The sequence below is a fragment of the Tachysurus fulvidraco genome, chromosome 15 (genome assembly GCF_022655615.1).
Source record: "Tachysurus fulvidraco isolate hzauxx_2018 chromosome 15, HZAU_PFXX_2.0, whole genome shotgun sequence".
Lineage (NCBI taxonomy): Eukaryota > Metazoa > Chordata > Actinopteri > Siluriformes > Bagridae > Tachysurus > Tachysurus fulvidraco.
In genome coordinates this window covers 5262892-5283544 of record NC_062532.1, presented here as the reverse complement: position 1 = coordinate 5283544, position 20653 = coordinate 5262892, and the positions used below count along the sequence as shown (strand labels likewise).

The 20653-nt window shown below is 39.7% G+C and overlaps 2 protein-coding genes across 10 annotated transcripts in view; one reads left to right on the top strand and one right to left on the bottom strand.

Moving 5' to 3' along the window:
- The window catches only part of LOC113659134 (carcinoembryonic antigen-related cell adhesion molecule 5-like), a 569148-nt gene that overhangs the window by 352564 nt on the left and 195931 nt on the right, over nucleotides 1-20653 (bottom strand). The window lies entirely within an intron of this gene.
- Nucleotides 15784-20653, top strand: part of LOC113648365 — a 261316-nt gene continuing 256446 nt past the window's right edge. For all 7 annotated transcript variants that reach the window (XR_007137983.1, XM_047801198.1, XM_047801196.1 and 4 more), the window contains exons 1-3: nucleotides 15784-15968; nucleotides 16522-16836; nucleotides 18135-18377. Coding sequence is in view for 6 of the 7 variants with exons in the window: in XM_047801198.1 (XP_047657154.1) it covers nucleotides 15914-15968; nucleotides 16522-16836; nucleotides 18135-18377 (613 nt within the window). In the remaining variant the exon portion in view is untranslated. The remainder of the gene's footprint in view (nucleotides 15969-16521; nucleotides 16837-18134; nucleotides 18378-20653) is intronic.

The following is a 20653-nucleotide window of genomic DNA, read 5'->3' as shown; positions in this document are numbered from 1 at the left end:
GTGTAGAAGTCATTCAGTGCATCTGGGAGGGAGGCATTACAATCACAGGCAGGTGAAGTGGTCTTGTAGTTCATGATCACCTGTATGCCACATGCGCTGGGTTTCTCCGCTGTCCTGGAAGTGGATGTGGATTTTCTGGGCTTGTGTGTGCTTGCTTCTCTGATGGCTTGGGACAGTTTGGTCCTTTGCTAGGTCTCTAGTCTTCAGCAGCACACTCACTTTAGCAGTTATTCAGAAGTGCAACCATAGGAATCAGGGGCCATATTGATAAATATTCTACGAATGATCTCTAATTTAGCTTAAAAAATCTAACTAGGAATCTTATCTTAAGAGTGATTCAAGACCAATCTCAGTGCAACTCTGACCAAGGAAAATCCAAACGTTTATCTTATAGAGGAGGCGGGACTAAACACTGTTACTAGGTATGACACATTCTTTTAAAGACTGTGATTGGTTGTCCAATAAAAAAAAAGAAGAAGATCTTTGGTCTATTATAACCTTCACTTTGTCTCTATGTTAAGATATTTGAGGCTATATCATGTAGGAATTGTAGAATATATTATAGATGTTATCTCTAATATGATTTTTCACAAAAACAATCCCTACATGATCTAATCTGTAGCATGTATCAGTATTAAATATTGTACATTTCTTCTCCTTCTTCACCTTTTGACCATTTTCCCTTCTGCTGAAGAAACACTTAAAGCCTCTTAAAAGTACTCCTCATTACTCCTAAGACTTTTTGATCCTTTTGAGCTCTTTTTAGGGTTAAGATGCTTTGCAAATAACATATTGCAGTAACTGGGGTAGATTAGTAAACCCTGGACTCTTAAGCAGGAGCCTTTCCCAGGGGACTCAAGATGGTGGACAGTCTGGATGAGGTAATAACCCATGGCAGGGCACACGCACGCGCACACACACACACACACACACACACACACACACACACACACACACACAGACACACACAGACACACACCCTAGACAGTTTAGACATTTTAAAGGGCATATGTTTGTTGTCAATGGTTGCCCTTCTTGATGATGACATTCTTCCTGTCACTGTTCCTCCTTAACTGTATGCTACAGTATATACAGACAATAGATCAGTTTAGAACAAATGAGTGTGTAGGTGAGTTACATTAAAAAAATACTAAAATCATTAAAAATAACTCAAACAGATTTTATTTCAGCATTCACACATTCAGTACATAGTACTTAAAATTTCGATTTACATTTCAAAAATATTTAATATTTTATTAAATTGTGTTGGCACCAGGACACCCTAGGTCGGAAGTCAATGATCGACTTTATGGTTGTTTCATCTGACCTCCGGCCGTATGTCTCGGACACTCGGGTAAAGAGAGGGGCGGAGCTGTCAACTGATCACCACCTGGTGGTGAGTTGGGTCCGATGGCAGGGGAGGAAGTTGGACAGACTTGGCAGACCCAAACATACTGTGAGGGTCCGCTGGGAACGTTTGGCAGAGTCTCCTGTCAGAGATATTTTCAACTCTCACCTCCGGCAGAGCTTCAACCAGATCCCGAGGGAGATTGGAGACATTGAGTCTGAGTGGAACATGTTCTCCACCTCCATTGTCGACGCAGCCGCACGGAGCTGTGGCCGTATGGTCTCCTGTGCCTGTCGTGGCGGCAATCCCCAAACCCGGTGGTGGACCCCGGAAGTCAGGGATGTCGTCAAGCTGAAGAAGGAGTCCTATCGAGCCTGGTTAGCTCGGGGGACTCTGGAGGCAGCTGAAAGGTACTGGAGGGCCAAGCGAGTTTCAGACTGGGTGGTTGCAGAGGCAAAAACTCGGGTCTGGGAGGAGTTTGGTGAGGCCATGGAGAAGGACTATGGGTTGGCCGCGAAGAAATTCTGGCAAACCGTCCGGCGTCTCAGGAGGGGGAAGCAGTGCCCTGCGCACACTCTTTACAGTGGGAGTAGGAATCTGCCGACTTCGACTGGTGACATCGTCGGATGTTGGAAGGAGTAAATCGAGGATCTCCTCAACCCTACCAACATGTCTTCCACTGAGGAAGCATAGGCGGAGGGCTCGGTTGTGGACTCGTCGATCCCCCAAGCTGAGGTCACTGAGGTATTTGAGCTCCTTGGTGGCAAGGCACCGGGGGTGGATGAGATCCGCCCTGAGTACCTTAAGTCTTTGAATGTTGTGGGGCTGTCTTGGTTGACACGACTCTGCAACATCGCGTGGTGGTTGGGGACAGTGCCTCTGGACTGGCAGACTGGGGTGGTGGTCCCTCTGTTTAAGAAGGGGGACCGGAGGGTGTGTTCCAACTATAGGGGGATCACACTCCTCAGCCTCCCCGGAAAAATCTATGCCAGGGTACTGGAGAGGAGAATTCGGCCGATAGTCGAACCTAGGATGCAGGAGGAACAATGCGGGTTTTGTCCTGGTCGTGGAACACTGGACCATCTCTATACCCTCACCAGGTTTCTGGAGGGTTCATGGGAGTTTGCCCAACCAGTCCACATGTGCTTTGTGGATCTGGAGAAGACTGTGTCCCTCGTGGTGACCTGTGTGGGGTGCTCTGGGTGTATGGGGTCCGGGGCCCTCTGCTAAGGGATGTCCGGTCCCTATATGACCGGAGCAGGAGTTTGGTTCTCATTGCCGGCAGTAAGTCAGACATGTTCCCAGTACATGTTGCACTCCAACAGGGCTGCCCTTTGTCACCGGTCCTGTTCATAATTTATATGGACAGGATTTCTAGGTGCAGTCGGGAGCCGGATAGAGTCTGGTTTGGGGACCACAGGATTTTGTCTCTGCATTTTACAGATGATGTTGTCCTGTTGGCTTCTTCAAATCAGGACCTTCAGCGTGCACTGGGACCGTTTGCAGCCGAGTGTGAAGCGGCGTGGATGAGAATCAGCACCTTCAAGTCCGAGGCCATGGTTCTCAGCCAGAAAAGGGTGGCTTGCCCCTTTCAGGTTGGTGGAGAGCTCCAGCCTCAAGTGAAGGAGTTAAAGTATCTTTCGTCCTGTTCACAAGTGAAGGAAGGATGGAGCGGGAGATTGACTGGCGGATCGGTGTATCTTCTGCAGTGATGCGGTCAATTTACCGATCTGTTGTGGTGAAGAAAGAGCCATTGGGTCATGACCGAAAGGAAGAGATCCCGGATACAGGTGGCCAAAATGAGTTTCCTCTGCAGGGTTAGAGATAGGGTGAAGAGCTCAGTCACTCGGGAGGAGCTCAGAGTAGAGCCGCTGCTCTTCCACATCGAGAGGGGTCAGCTGAGGTGGATCGGGCATCTGTTTCGGATGCCTCTTGGACGCCTCCCTGGGGAGGTGTTCCGGGCATGTCCAAACTGGAGGAGGGACTCCCACGCTGGAGGGACTATGTCTCTCGGCTGGCCTGGGAATGCCTCGGTATTCCCCCGGAAGAGCTGGAGGAAGTGTCTGGGGAGAGTGGAGTCTTGTTGTCCCTGCTTAGACTACTGCCCCCGTGACCCGACCCCGGATAAGCGGTAGAAAATGGATGGATTGATGGATGGATGGATGGATGGATGGATAAATTGTTCCCACTGTAACATCACAGCATTACAGTGGGCTTAAAATATAAAGGGGATGTTGTCACTAGGTAAAAGCCACTGGATAGCAGTGTTAGCGATGTCATCAGTTAACCCAGGATATAATATTTCTCAGGAATATAACCATTTAAAGTTTAAAACATGAAAGCTTTTGAGGACACAGTTTTACCTTTGTATTTACCAGGGTAGGAGTAGTGGCATTAATGCTGATGACTGTTAATTACTGTAACTGTTGCATTATTAATAATTTTCAATTAAATTTACTGTATGTGTATAAGCACTTCAACAATGGACATTGTCTCAAGGAAGCTTTACAGAAGTATAAAAAGAGAATAAATATTTTCTAATGTTATTTAAAAAAGACAGACTCACTGGTACATTTTGGCAGTTCAGTTGAATTGTAGACATGACTGACGTGATATTTGACATGACAGGTGACATTTTCTTTATGGCTTTTATCCAGTATGAGAGTCTTGTTGTCGTCCTCCAACCGAGTTTTTGATTCAGAAATCCAGCTGAAGTGAAGGTTGTCTCCATCAGCAGAACTCCCCTTGACCTCCGGGAACAAGCAGCTGTAGGACAATTCCCTGAGGACACCTGAGCTGTATATTAGAGATAAACACCTTAGGATGAATTACTACAGACACCATAACAAATAAACACAAGAAATGATCACAAGAAATCACTATGTATACACTTCTGCATTTTAATTAAATGAAGCCTCATTTATATTAAAAATATTAAAATGTAAAAAGAAATCTTGAGAGAGACTATAGTTATAGTCAACCCTAACCCTAACCCCTAACCCTAACCATAACCCAGCCCCTACCAGTTCATGCCCTGGAAGGGTGCCTTTTGGCTGCCAGGCCCAGAACCATACAGATAGATCTGCTCACCTTACGCATTGGCCGTCATACAAACTTAGATCCCTTAGAGCCAGGAGTTAATGCTTCTGTGCTCTTCCCAACTACAAAACTGCCTCACCCAGGCCCACCTAGTGTAAGAGTAGAGCTTCAGGCACACAATCAGGGAGCAAAACCTTCATGGATCAAATCTTGCTTTGGCCATATCCTGTCAACACAAGCATTTCACCTTTCCCTAATATTATGGAAAGGTTTTCCATGAAGGTTTTAGCAAATCAGTTCCCATTTCTGTTTTTCTATTTTTTATACCCAATTCCAAAAATATAACGTAACTGGGTCCATGTTTCACCAAAAGAGATAAAATAACATTATACTACAATTTTAGTAGCTCAAACAGAGGGTTATGGGTCTTTTGCATTTTAAAAACCAGTGAAAACAGTGAAAACAGTTTCTGTTTCTGTATGGAATGGACATGTCTTTAAAACATCTGGATTTAACTTAGAGATTAAAACATTGACCCCCACTGCTCCATGTACTGTAAATCTTTCCACTGTAAATCAGCTGCTCTCTTTCTAAGTGTATATTTATAAAACACTCTCCATGCCGGCTTAGTGTCATCTAAAACCCAGAGTGTCCCTCCACACCGTATCTTTCCTCCCATCCAACTTTCTCTTATTTACAGTTTTTACACAACATTTGTAAATTTCTTTTCCTTTTGCTTCATAGATCGGTAAAACATGTCCTTTGTCTGAATCAAGGTACAAACCATTAAAACCATCAAGCTTTGGTAAAAGTTCCAGTTCTGGGAACGGATCGCCTTTATCTGGTGTTTCAAACCCTTCGTGGTGTTCCTTTAATAAAAACATTACTTTTGACAACTTGCCGATCTATTTGTTGACGTTGATTTCAGTACAACGCAGTGACCGTAGCCTGAGTTCCTTGGCCACCGCTCTCGTGTCTTTGAAATCCATTGCAGCGTCCACTAGACTCCTCAAAGTTGTGCAATTTTGTGCCAGCAGAGTTTGTGTGAGGCCTGCAGAAGTGTCTAATCATTTATTGTCTAATCATCCTCCTCTTCTAGGAGCCAATAGAGTGAGACAACAGCGCCTTGGATCCATGCTTTGAGAGTCCATGCTTTAAAAACACTTTTGTAAAAATTTGATTTTAGAAATTAGAAAATGTTAGAAACATTAAAAACACTTGGGTTCATTAAAAAGAAAGTTTGATCACAACTAAGCCACTTATTTTTTTGCAAAATAAAATCTCTCCATATCACAGAATCAGATCCGATAAGGTATTTTTGTTCTGATTGAAAACATCAGAAAAAGAATGTTGTGTTTCTGCTCCGGATGTCTACTAGGCCCTGCCTTCTTTCTTCCGTAGGGAGGAAGAGAACACTCTGAGGAACCCAGTGTAATTTGTCCCATACAAAGTTGACTAGTGCTATTTAAATTTTTTCAACAAGGCCACAGTTAAGCTAGGCGATGCCACAGTGTTGAGGCTACTAGATTGTTGGCCACCAGTACCCTCCCCCTTAGAGACATGTTCAGTTTTATCCATTCCCAGTTTTTTAGTTTACCTTCTATTTTTCCTACTACTCAGTCCCAGTTTTTCTTATCATCATTTAAATAAATCCCTATGTTTCTGAATTCTTTTGTCCACTTTAGTCCACTTGCTAGTTTTGGTAAACTGAAGTAGAGCCCTGCACGGGACTGTTTTTAAAAACCTGCACCCACCCGCTCCTACTGAATTTCTGACCAGGACCGCCTGCGCCCACAATGTTTGTGTCCACTCCCGCCCACTCCCGAGGATTTTTTCTTGAGAGCTTGTGAAAATTTTGATTGTATACAAATGATCAGACTAATTATTAGTTCAGGCTAATGTCCAGAATAACAGAATTAAACATGATTGCATTTAAATAAGATAAATTAATACTAATGCTAATACTAATCATCTTCTCAACGTCATGTGTTGACTCCATTCTTATTATTAGGCTACACGCCAAACCCCACCAGGTCCCACGGATCTCCCGCTAAATTTTCTGACCGCCCACTCCTGCCCGGGGCAAAGGTGAAACCGCCCACTCCCGTGAGATTTGCGTTGGGTCCCGCGGGAGCCCAATCCCAATGCAGCCCTCTAAACTGAAGGTCCAATTTCCTATTGCAATAGCTTCACTTTTTCTCCAGTTGAGTCTCGATGAGGAAACTTGACTAAAATCAGAAACAACTTTTTCTAAAAACTTAATTGTGTTTTGATTTTGTTCTAAAAACATAACATCTGCATACGCAGATAAAACATATGGAGCATTAAAACCAGGAAGAATAAAACCATTAATGACAATTGTATTCTGTGTAAAAACAGTCCAATTGATAAAGTGTACAAAATATCCGATAAAGAACAGCCTTGTCTGATTCCCTGATTTACATTAAATGAAGCACTTAACCCTCCGTTGATCTTGAGTACACTTCCAACATCCTGGTACATCACCTTTATCATTGCTATAAGACTGGAGTTGAGACCAAAAGTCTCTAGCGATTTCCAGAGGTATTGGTGCTCAACCCTGTCATAAGCTTTTTCTTGATCCAGTGAAATCAGTCCAAGGTCAATTTCCAATGAGCTGGAGACGGCCAAAATGTCCCGATTCAGAGAAATGTTATCAATGATGGATCTATTGGGCAAACAGTATGTTTGGTCAACCTGTGTTATAGAGTCCATGACATCTCTAAAGACGGTTAGCCAGTGCTTTGGACATTATTTTGTAGTCCATGCAGAGCAGTGACACTGGACGCCAGTTCTTAATGTCCTGTAGATCCCCTTTCTTGGGGAGAAGTGTAATTACAGCTCTCCGGCTGCTCAGGGGTAGACACATTTCTTCACAGCTTTCAGTGAGTACCTCCAGCAGATCCTCCCCCAGTTCCTGCCAGAACTTGTAGAATTCTGCTGGTAGACCGTCTATTCCAGGTGCTTTTCCACCCGCCACTGTGTTCACGGCGACCTGCAGCTCTTCCAGAACCAGCGGGCCTTCCAGCGGGCCAGCGTTGTCCTCTGGGGAAACCTTTAGTAGTCCTCTGTGAAATCTCTATAGCAGCTCTTCATTGTCACTGTATTCACTCTTGTACAGATCTCTTTAGAGATCTCTGTAGAGTTTGTGGCATACCGTCTGATGTCTTTACAGTGTGTTGTGTTGCCCATCTATTGTGCATAGTGTGTGCATGAACCTGCTCTGTCCATTCTTTTTCTCCATTCTGAAGATGAACCGTGAGGGGGCATCAATTTCTTTGATTCCTATAAAACATGAACGGACGAGAGCTTCTTTTGCTTTTGTGCCCAATAGATCCGCCATTAAAGCTTTTTTTGCTTTGCAGTTTTCAAAATGTCTTCTGTTTCCTGTGGACTCAGATAAAGCCTGGAGTTCCACTATATCTATCTCCAGCTCTCTTGATTACTTGGTGATGTCCCTTGTGGCAGTTTACATTTTTCCTTTATTATGGTTGTGGCTAAATCCACAAAGCTTTGTTTGTCAGGGAAGTGCTGGTCTACTCTAACTCCTTTCATATTCTTTGTTTTTTGGAGAAACCTTTTAACCTCTTTAGCTTCATATGTACCTGTTTTTCCTCATCACTGTCTGTTTGTGTGTTAGTATCTTGGTCAATGCCCGACTCCATCACTGCTTCTTGACTGCTTATGATTTGTTTTTACCTGTTCCGTTTGATCTGACCACAGTGAAACCTACATCATCTGTGATCAGATCTGTGTTGTCTGTAGCTACAGACTCCTCACTACTTTGATTTCTGACTGCCTCCCTTTTCTGTTAAACGTCAACTTTTGGATTTTCTTTTCCTGTCTCCATCTGTTCTGCTTCTGCCTCAGTTATTTTCTCTTCTTCTTCTTGACCTCTTCTTCTTCTGTGTTACTTCCTTGCTGTTTTAATTCTTCCTGACTTTTTGTCTGTACACTGCTCCCTTCATTGACCTGCTTGTCTTACCAGGGTGTCTTTAATTACAACCCCTTTAGTGACCACAATCTCAACTGTGTGAATCGTATCCAAACATCACCACAGCCTTGTTCATGCGGGCAGCAGAAACAATGCTCTTCCTGCCGAGTAGCTTAGCTACCGGGAGCTTAGCTACCAGGAGCTTAGCTACCGGGAGCTTAGCTACCAGGAGCTTCCAACAACAATGAATCACTCACACACTTAAGTTCAACTGAAAATAGATAAATGTATTGAATTGCCACGTAACATGACATGAAAAGGAAATTAAGAAAATAAACCAAAATAATTGTTCTGTTGCTATATTGTAAACAGTATAACAAAATCTTCCTTCTATAAATATATAATTTACTCTGTGAAAGTAAATCACCTGAATCACATTAATACAGGAAAAAATAAAATAAAGCACTGGTAAGTCAATTCACATTAACACTTCTCAATGTCCATATAACGATTATTTCAAAATGTTAGACTTGAAACTTAGAATTGAACATATAACCCAAAACAAAACAAAACAAAACAAATTCACTGTAAGCTCTCACATGCACATTTAAAATGTACATCACATTCATCAAATCAGTAAACCAGTCTTTTACAAAACAGTATTGTATCTTAGTCTTTCCTTTAAGTTGAATTTCCTCCACAAGAAAAATAAGAAAAATGTAACTGCGTGTTTCACTTGCTTACAGTCCGTTTGGAAATGAAAGGGTTAAATCTCACACATTTACGACTCGATGAAAACTCCTCGTGGCTCTCCAGTCCCAACTCCATCCATTAAAGGGAGAATTGAAACGATTCCAGAAAGCGCTATCGTTACCGTAGCACGTGTGTAAACCAGCACCCCAACACGCAGCATTCACAGCACAGGAGACGAAGGATCATGCAACTTCAAAACAATCATAACAAAAAAAAACAAACAAACAAAAAAAAAACCTGACCAAAACCGATGATAAATTCCGTTTCAACTTGTTCAACCGTTACTCTGAAGAGGTTTTAATCTCAAATTCTCTCAATATTGATTAAATGCTCAATATTAAAGTAATTTATACCCCAAATTTCTCCAGAGTTCTCTAATTACGTCTGTTCTCTATCTGTCGGACGTGCACACTACCCGACGCTCTCTTACATGGGCGAGAGAAACCAGGAAGTAAGCAATGCACCAAACAGTATTCAGACACATCATTGGTCGAACGCAACACTAAAACTCTCTTTTCATTGGCTGATTCAATGACCATAAAATAACTATATTTAGGGCTTCAATATGAAAAATAATTAGATTTTAATAACTTTTGTAACTGGGGTTACAAGTCGGTAACAGTTTAACACTAGAAATACTGGATTTTTTATTTTCTGGTGCAGGTCCCAAGGTGTGATTCCCCCCTGTTGAGATTTTCACAGTTCTTCAGCCCTCCTTTTGTTGCGCAAACGGCCCCATCACCTGTGAGGCCTGGCTCATTTGCATTTGTTCACTCAGAGTAGCTCAGATCCAAGGCAGACCAAACCTCTGTCTGTGACGGAAAACTTCACAGCCTATCTATACAAAATAGTCTGTTTAGTTTATATTAAAAAATTGTGTGCTAAGGTTTGTCATTGCCATAGTACATATCATATTTATACAACCCTTGTGCAGACCTGGGGTCTATTTGACTCATCTGGAAAGTTTAATGTGTCATAACTTGGGTTTCCTTCCACATATTTGCCTAAAATTTACCAGGATTGTTCCAAATTATGAACTTTGTAAGTAAAATTAATCTTGTCCTCCCGGGTCAATTTGACCCGGGCACATTTAGTGGGGAAATAGGTCACACTTTTACCCTTTTCAGCGCAATCAACATACATACAGACACAAAAATGCACACATAAAATGTCCACTAACACACGAACACAAAACACACACTCACACACCACACACACACATGCACACATGTGCACACACATGCACACATGTGCACGCACACACACACACACACACACACACACACACACACACACACACACACACACACACACACACACACACACACAAATTGGGCATTGCATTTCATTATGCCTTTTGATACACTTTTGATATGCCTTTGCCTAGCAGAGGAGTGTGTTTGGAACAATAAGAGTGTGTGTAATACATGAAGAGGAGTGTGTATGAGACATCCCTTACTTGTGAAAGAATGAAAAGTTGCTAATACATGAATAAAATGAAAACTTGCTAACACTTCAGTCTCCAACGTATGTTTGTAGACAAATGTCATAAGTTGAGTGAAGTTATGGTCCATGGCTTTTTACATGTTCTTACACATACAGAATATAATGATGTAATTTCATTTTCATTGGCCATCAATGAATTATAACACCAAAAGTGAATTTTGAGACGGAACAAGAACCCAACATGCCTCCACAGAAGATGCACCGTGGTACTGGGAAGCCCTGTCTGAGCCAGACGACAAAAGGTGGCACTGTGTGGGTAGAGGAGGACATTGGAATGCCCAGTGCAGTAGGAAATCGCTTGTCCTTCACTGCACAAGCTGGACCCTGGGTGACCGGGGTACCTTCCCAAGTAAGGACATGCATTGCAGACATATTTGGTCTCCAAATCCGTGGCCATCCAGAACTTGATCCCAAATTTGTCTGGCTTGGTTGCGATTGAAATGAATCTATCTCTTGGCATTGTCTCTTTGAAAGCCAGGAGATTGTTTTGAAACCATTTTGACCATTTATAATGTCAGTAAATAATAAAACCTGTTTTTTCTAGGTCAAATTGACTTGAATGCTTATAAAGTAAAAATTCTACAATGATCTCCATTCTGTGTGATCAGCTTACATTTTGAACATTTTACACTTGTTATGTCTATTTTGCCTACCAGATGCCATCTGATCACCCAAAAACAAGCTACACACACACACACACACACACACACACACACACACACACACACACACACACACACACACCACTCAAAAACTTGGCAGAATTTATTGTGAATAAAACTTCCTTTACACCTCTTATGCTTTTTATTATATTTAATTTATAAACAATAAACCTCATGATATTATGCCATGATTTTAAGTAAAATAAGCAGAAATTATTAAATATTATTTTGGATAACCACTGGCTGGTGTATGTCAAACATCCCCAGGTCAAAGCTGACTGAAGCAACTAAATTCATGAATAAAAGAGAGAAAACAAATATGATTTGAATATGAAAACACAACATGTGTGTGTGTGTGTGTGTGTGTGTGTGTGTGTGTGTGTGTGTGTTTCGGCAGATCATATTTTGCCCTCCGCTTGGCAAAGGCATTTCAAAAGTGTGAAATATTTACAAATGTGTAGCTTTTTTTTTTTCTGGAGGCCTAATGAGATGCAATGCCCAATTTGTGTGTGTGTGTGTGTTTTGGGTGCGTGTATTAGTGGACATTTTATGGGTGCATTTTTGTGTCTGTATGTATGGTCATTGCACTGAAAAGGGCAAAAGTGTGACCAATTGCCCCACTAAATGTGGCCGGGTCAAATTGACCCGGGAGGACAAGATTAATTTTACTTGCAAAGTTCATAATTTGGAACAATCCTGGTAAATTTCAGGCAAATATGTGGAAGGAAACCCAAGTTATGACACATTAAACTTTCCAGATGAGTCAAATAGACCACAGGTCTGCACAAGGGTTGTATAAATATGATATGTACTATGGCAATGACAAACCTTAGCACACAATTTTTTTATATAAATTAAACAGACTATTTTGTATAGATAGGCCGTGAAGGTTTCCGTCACAGACAGAGGTTTGGCCTGCCTTGGATCTGAGCTACTCTGAGTGAACAAATGCAAATGAGCCAGGCCACACAGGTGATGGGGCCGTTTGCACAAAAAAAGGAGGAGAACAATGGAGCTGTAGTGGTGCTGGTAGGTGTGAGGTCCATGGATTTTACGCAAAATTGCGCAGGTTTAGCAAAACTAGTGTTAAACCCATGCTTTCGCGTCAGGATTGTAAAAGCCGCTACCGTACACACACACACACACACACACACACACACACACACACTACTTGCTACACACAGTGGTGTAGTCTACGTGATACGCAAGTATACTCCGTATACCCACTAGGACAGGCCAAGGATTTCTGTATACCCACTTAAAAAGTGTGAGGATACGTAACGATATCGTTTTGTGACAGAACTTTCATTCATAAATTCACCCCGTCTAACACAGACTGTGGTTGCGATTGCGAATCACTAACGTTTTTGGACCATTGGGATTTTCGTTTTTTGGCGCAAATTTGAAATTAACTAACTAATGTAAAAGAAGATATGAAACGAAAGCAGACTCAAACTACACTCTGAGTGTTTTCGGAAGCCTGCGCCTAAAGCTACAGCAGCTTCGGGTGACGTTTCACCCACAGCCCAAGTACAAATGTATTTGGAAAGCTTTGTAAACTACCTGTTCATTCAGTTCATAATATATATGTTGATGATAAAACTGAACAAATGTTTATTGTTCACTCTTAAATGTACATTGAAAATTGACAGCTGATAAAACCTGTGCTCCAGGTCCCATATTCATATAACATTTAAGGCTAAATGTAGCTCAGGTATAGTTCACCCAAAAATGAAAATTGTGTTATTTTTCTAAATATTATCTTTTGTGTTAAACAGAAGAAAGAAACTACACAATTTTCATTTTTGGGTACACTATACCTTTAAGAGCTACATTTAGCCTTAAATGTTATATGAATATGGGACCTGGAGCACAGGTTTTATCAGCTGTCTGTCTTTTGTTGCTTATAATAAATTGGAATGTTGATAACACATAAGCAGTCTTTAATAATGCACTAAATTACATGTAGATGCATATTTTATGCATTAGTGAGTGTGGTGCCTATGGGGTGTAGCTCTAGGATTGGTGCGTATGAGGCTGGGGGGGGGGATCACAGTATACTCACTACAAAAAACTAGACTACACCACTGGCTGCACACCACTCAGTGCTCACTCAAATCACACAACATACAACATGAAGAAACAAACAAAAAGAGAGTTTTTACTCACACCCTCACTACATGCCCACACGCGCATGTGCACAGAGAGAGAGAGAGAGAGAGACACACACACACACACACACACACACACACACACACACACACACACACACACACATTGCAGAGGACTGTAAGAGACTACACATCATTGACCACTATTAAATGTGTACAAAAAAAGACATTAAAGAATTTATAATTTGTTTCCATATTTAAATGTAATGCATCAGTTGCCATTTTAAATTCATAGTATTTTGTAACAGTGTTCATAGTGTTAGTTACTTACTTTAATGAAAAAGCCTTTATTTTATCACATATACATTACAGCACAGTGAAATTCTTTCTTCACAAATCCCAGCTTTGGAATTTGAGGTCAGAGCACAGGGTCATTTGAGGTCACGAAACAGCACCCTGGAGCAGGGAGGGTTAAGGGCCTTGTTTAAGGGCCCAACAGTTGCAGCGTTGCGTTGCTGAGGCTTGAGCCCTAATAACCCTGAGCCTTAACCACTTGAACTACCAAAACCCTCTCACACACACACACACACACACACACACACACACACACACACACACACACACACACATCATCATCATCATCACACCACACTCATCACTGAATCTGTACTCACAGCACAACAAAAATATCTTAACAAATATCTTTGTTCTTGTTTAGAAATAAAAGTTTAAATATAAATAAGCAGAAATATCTGTCTACAGTATATAATATTTAAAATTATTAAATGTACCGTAAATTGGGATATATATATATAAATACGTTTTGCTACTGTTTTTCGTTTGCTTTTCCGATATTTCTTGTTACAGTTTTTAGTGTTGAACCCACACAGCTGCAGCTTCCTAAGCAGCTCACACACGGAGTTGCTAAAATATTTTAACACCGACATTTCAGCTTCTCTTAAAAAAAAAAGCTGTAAAGAAACTGTAAAGAAGAAAGGTCAGTTTTTCATGAGGCTGTTTTCTACCATCTTTTTAAAATGTTACACGAATGAAATAAATGATCAAAATGTCAATGTTTAGCTCTAAATGAATTTTCAGTTTATGTCTAAAACTTTACATGGAATTGATTTATATGGGCTATTATTTGATAAAATGATATTCAAAAAAATTATTGTGTTTATTGCCAAATAAGTTCATTTTATTATCAATGTACTGTATTTGTTATGGCGGGGGAACAGAGAAAGAGAAAGAAACATAACCAAACAACATACTACACCAACGACTAACACCAGGGAAGTGGACAAACAGAGTAGATATAGTGAACAGGAACCAATCACAAGGCAGAGACAATCAAAGACTAGGACAAAACACCTGGGGAATAGATTGAGTGCAATTAATGTCCATGGTAACAAATAAGTGGGCGGGGCCAACAATTAACAGCAGGGAATGACAGCAAACAGAAACAAAGGAAAACACAGACAGACTCATTACAGTATTATCTAAAACTAGATAAGAATAGAGCACATTTCCTTTTTGTTTTCTTTGAAATGATGCCAAAAAATTATTTTGTTCAGTTTGACTGTGTTCATGTGTGTGTGTGTGTGTGTGTGATATTGTGCGTTCTTGAGTGTGTGATATCTTAAGAATTAAGAAGTGTCTTAAGAATTAACACCTGAGGTTTTACACCCCTGTTAACTCATGGGCAGAAACTTGGCTGATCTATATTGTAATAATGAATGGAGAACATATTGGTGTAACTCTCCATATCCTCTGTTATTATGCTTTTGAATAAATGCTAAAATTATAAAATCTCTCAGCTTGTGTTCCTGGTGAAGAGCAATTGCAGTGTTTGGTTCCAATAAATAAAAAAATTAAATGAAGAAATAAAGAAATAAATGATGAATCATTGATTTTTAATCATTTTTACATTATCTGAAATAAACATGCAAAATGTCAAACTCAGGATATCAGGATTAAATGGATGGGTAATACTTACAAACAAAGGCAGATGTAAGTGCAGATTCTATTTATTATAATGTGCAAAAAGAACTACAGTAAATACATGAAGCAGGACAACTCTAAACAAAAGCACTAGGAATGAAAAGATACAAACATGAGGACAAGGATGAGACCCACTGTAGCATCAACAGTAACAAGACCAAGACACAATGAGAAAACAGGAACTTAAATGATGTGGCACTAAACTGATAATCCAACACAGGAGAACGTGATCATGGGAGAAATGGGAAACACAATGATGAGACCTAATAAGGACCAGGCTGTTATGAGAGGTTTATAGACCCTGTATGATCATGTATGTACTGTATGAGTGAGTAAAATATTTCCTCAGACAAGATGAACAAACCACAGAGCCGCTTTATCACTTTCAAGTCAAGGGGTGTAGATGGTGTATGGAACTTCCTGTTTCTCAGTAAAGTATTATTAGTTCTGTAAAAGAAGCTCCATCTTGCTTTTGTAGTCGTTCAGCACTCAGGTCCAAGATCTCCATCAAGTACAGAGAGAGGATTGTTCTCTGGACAAAATGAGAATACAGGTCATTTTTGGAGTCCTGTTGATTTACACCCACGTTGTCATGGGTAAGTTTTATCCTCTAATAATGCATGATTCATTTATTTACTACATGTGCAGTTGTACAGTTTCTGCTTTATGAAATGAGAAATGGTCTAAATGTAGTTTAAACCTGTGAGATCAGATAGCAGTAAATCAGTCAGCTTTTAATGAACACTTCCTGCACTTCAAAAGTAGAGAATTATTTTTTTTCTGTGAATAACTTCAATAAACTTAGATTTTAGTAAAAAATAAATTCTAAGAAAGTGAAGACTTTCAAAGGCACTAAACTGTCTAAAATATATTTTAATATATATTAAATCTGATCCTATTTTTTAAACCTGTGTCCAATTTGATATATTCTGTAGCCATACTGTACATAGCCATTTTAATCATTAATAAATTGTAACGACTAAGTAAATAATCACTTGGATTATTTACTTATTATTTACTTGGATAATCACTTGAAGATACTGTTTTAAAGTTTAAGATAAACACAGAGTTTTGAAGTTTACACAGATCAGAGGTCTGTTTCAGTTTACAATAATAACAGAATGCTGATGATTTGTTCTTCCTCTCCAGGTTCACTGTTTCAGGATCATGTCTGTAGATTTAATCTAATTAAATCGTGTTATGTAGCTGTGGGACAACGACTGCACCTGCAAATGCCACTGGAGGATGGGTTTGACCTAAAGTTTACTAGTTTGATGTTAAGATATAGAAAAACCCAAAGTTCCCCACCAACACCACGTGTACCAAGATGGCAGTTTGTTAATGATAATAAAACTATGATACTAACCAGTGCAGAGATGAGTGACTCTGGAACATACACTTTTAACATTTTTTATGTAGACGGGACAAGTAAAGGCAGTTATACTCTCCAGGTGAACATTGAAGGTAGGACCACACAACATCTAATCGCATCACACACACAAGTTATTTCATAAATGTATAAAATATAAACATTCATCCACACTATAGTCTCTCTCAAGTACCACCACTACTAACAACACCCTCCTTCTTCTTCTGCTTCCTCTTTATATAGTCCATTAGTGATGATGTCATCAACATGGGGGCAGGATCAAGACAGGCTAGGGCAGGCTGGAAACTCTGGCCTGGAATCAAACTCCACACAGACATGTACAAGAACACATAATACAATACCCTATTTTCACGGGTTGCAACAAAGGATATAATATAATATAATATAATATAATATAACGCTTTGTATTTTGTATATAAGTAAATTCGAGTCTTTAGATGATTTTGGTGAAAAATTCTAATTTTATGGTAAACAGAACTTTAAATAAAAGCCAAGAGTTTGTTGAAATATTTATTTATCGCTTAATCACTGATGCCATTTTTTTCCAAATAAAATCCAGCAAACAAGTAAATCAGTTGGAGAAGATAAACAGAGTTTTGAGGTTTATACAGATCAGAGTTGTGTTTCAGTTTACAATAATATTAACAGAATGATGCTGATTTTTTCTTCCTCTGCAGGTTCACTGTTTCAGGATCATGATGTCTGTAGATTTACTCAGATGAATCCATGTTATGTAGCTGTGGGACAACGACTGCACCTGCAAATGCCGCTGGAGGATGTGTTTGACCTAAAGACCACTGATTTAATTTTAAGATATAGAAAAACCCAAAGTTCCTCACCAACACCACGTCTCCCAAGATGGCAGTTTGTTAATGATAATAAAACTATGATACTAACCAGTGCAGAGAGGAACGACTCTGGAACATACACTTTAGGCATCTATGATGTCGACGGGAGAAGTAAAAGCAGTTATTCTCTCCAGGTGAACATTTCAGGTAGGACCACACAACCTCTAATCACATCACACAGCACACTACAAGTTATTTCATAAATGTATAAAATATAAACATTCATCCACACTATAGTCTCTCTCAAGATTTTATATTATGTTTTCATATTTATTTATGCAAATGAGGCTTCATCTAATTAAAAATGAAGATATGTTTGTATGAAATTTTACAAAAATCCAGGATTTCTGAGGTTAGAATTTAAAACTGTAACAGACAGTAAAGAAGCTCTCAAGATAAAGTCATTGTTCCTCTACCTCTTTATGTTGTGAGATTATGTTGCTGTGTTTCTGATTTGTTCTTGTATTTCTGGTTTGATAATGTGTTTAATAATTTATTCTGAGGTGTTTATCTCTAATCTACAGCTCAGGTGTCCTCAGTGAAAGTGTCCTACAGCTGCTTGTCCTCTGGAGTCATGAAAGTGACCTGTTCTGCTGATGGAGACAACCTTCACTTCAGCTGGACTTCTGACTTTAACACACTCCCTCAACTGGAGAACGGGACCAGCACTGTCACACTGGAACAAGACCATCAAGGAAACATCACCTGCCATGTAGAAAATCATGTCAGCCGTGACCACGATACTGCTGAACTCCACCAATGTCCTGGTGAGTCTGTCTTTTATAAAGAATGATTTGATGAATAAAATTCCAATGCAGCAGTTTGTGATCACAGAGACAAAACAGCCAGATCCAGACACATCCTGAGGACAGCCTTGACTAATCCTGTCAGTCCCCATATACAGTCTTTAATAATCCCACCTGCTCCTTAACAAAAGTTTAAGTTTACTTTACACTCCCACAGACACACTCTTGTCTAATATTTATTTTATAAATGACATGTTTACATACAGAATAGATCCTAATGTTTAACCCTGTGCAGACTTTTCTTTTCCATCATCAGTGTTAACATGTAGCTTTAAAGTTGTCTAAAGTTATCTGACAAAAATATCTCATCACAATACTTAAAGACAATATGCTACTACAATATTATAATATTACAACATTCAATATATATTTTATTGGATATTTCATATGTTTATGCAAATGTTGTGTAGCGATTTTGGCTCGCGAAGCAAGGTAAATATTTATAAGTAACTATAACGTGTTATAGTGACTTCCAAATATTTTTACCTAAGTTGAAATTAACGGTACTGGAATTAAGGTTACGCTTATTTGGTCTGTTCGTCCGGCGAACAGGCTGTGTACCTTTATTAATTCTATGAAGGCGGTATCTTCCCGGCCAAGAAAGATTCGCTTTCCTTTTACTGTATACCGTATTTTAAATTAAATTAACTCAATAGAGCATATAGTTCAGACCAGATATTGCAGGTACCTTAATTTGTGAGCGATACTCAGAGACAATCACTTATTTGGCACAAAAATATGGCATTTAATGAATGAGACAAACACAACATAAACTAACTACACAAACAAACAAAAGAAATAGGGAAAACGAAGATTAAAATAAAATAAAACAAAAGAAATTAAAATTGGGGAAAGGGAGGAAGAGACTGGAAAGAAGAAATTAGAGAAAGGAAGGACAGGAATGGCAAGCTTAAACTTCAAAATTAATCACACCCTAACTGGGAAATCGTCACAGAATCTTAAATTCACCTTAAGATTCAATGAAGGATTCCTACTTAAAATTACGCATCTAAATTGATTGGTAGAAGAAATGGTTAATTGCATTGGCTTTCTGCAACAGATGCAACAGAGAAATTACACAGTTAGGGTGGGGTCAGACGTTCCTCCAAGTTCTCCTGAAGATCAGAGCAGTTGTCGTTTTTGGAAGTGAAGCTTGCTGGAACTTCTTTGAAGGAAGATGGAGTCGTCTCCAAGCTGTTCCGAAAATCTGACCACGGATTAGTGGTGTTTGTGACAATTTAAAGGTCGCGGACTCCACCCATCTTTGGGGAGATGACCAATACTTTGGTCAGGATTTTGGAGGGAAAAACTCCCTTTGTTTCAGGTGTCTGTGGGCGTGGTTTAGCTATCAAACTTTTAGATGACTTTAAAGTATGATCCAGGGTGTATTAAGATGGTATCGCACCTTTCGTGCTCAAATAAAATACACCAGTGTTTGAAAAACGAGTAACCCATAATTTTGTGGTCATTTGGATACTAAACATGAAGGGTAATGGCGGTATAACGGCAGCGGTACATTACATACACAGATCAGTAATCGAAGGGTGACTGATGTCAATACAATATTGTGTTCTTATAAAGGCAAAGAAACAAAAATGAAACACAGAACAAAATGCACTTTCCTTAGGGAAGTAAAAAGAAAACGATAGCTTCGTATACATTCTGACATCAGACCTTGAAGGGGCATATGGCATTAGAACAGGTATACATTAACATGCCATGATCAGTAATTAGAGTATAACTGATTTTAAAATACATTGTTGTTTTCTGACACATGAATAAAATACACCCTTGTCAGGAAATTAAGGAGCAAATAATTTTAAGTCAGGCAAGCCTTAAAAGAAGAAACACATTACAAAAGGGGTTATAAGAATGAGAACCTTAGGGTACCTTATCTTTGGGTTTTATTAGTAAAAGGAATGTCTCATTGTGTTGTGTGTGTGTGTGTGTGTGTGTGTGTGTGTGTGTGTGTGTTCTGATTGAGGGCCCAGAGAAGCCGCATGGGGTTATCTGGTCTTTGTGTAGGCTCCAGACATTCTGGAGCCAGTTGTGGGTATAGCCCTCAATAAAATCGTAAAACTGAGTGGTCATCGGTTAATTGAGGAGTAGATGTTGAAATTTAGGGTGCCTGGGACATGAAATCTAAAATGACCGGTACCAGACGCTACAGGTGCATCATCTATATTGTGTTACTTTTCATTCTTTATATACATATATTATATAGATAGATAGATAGA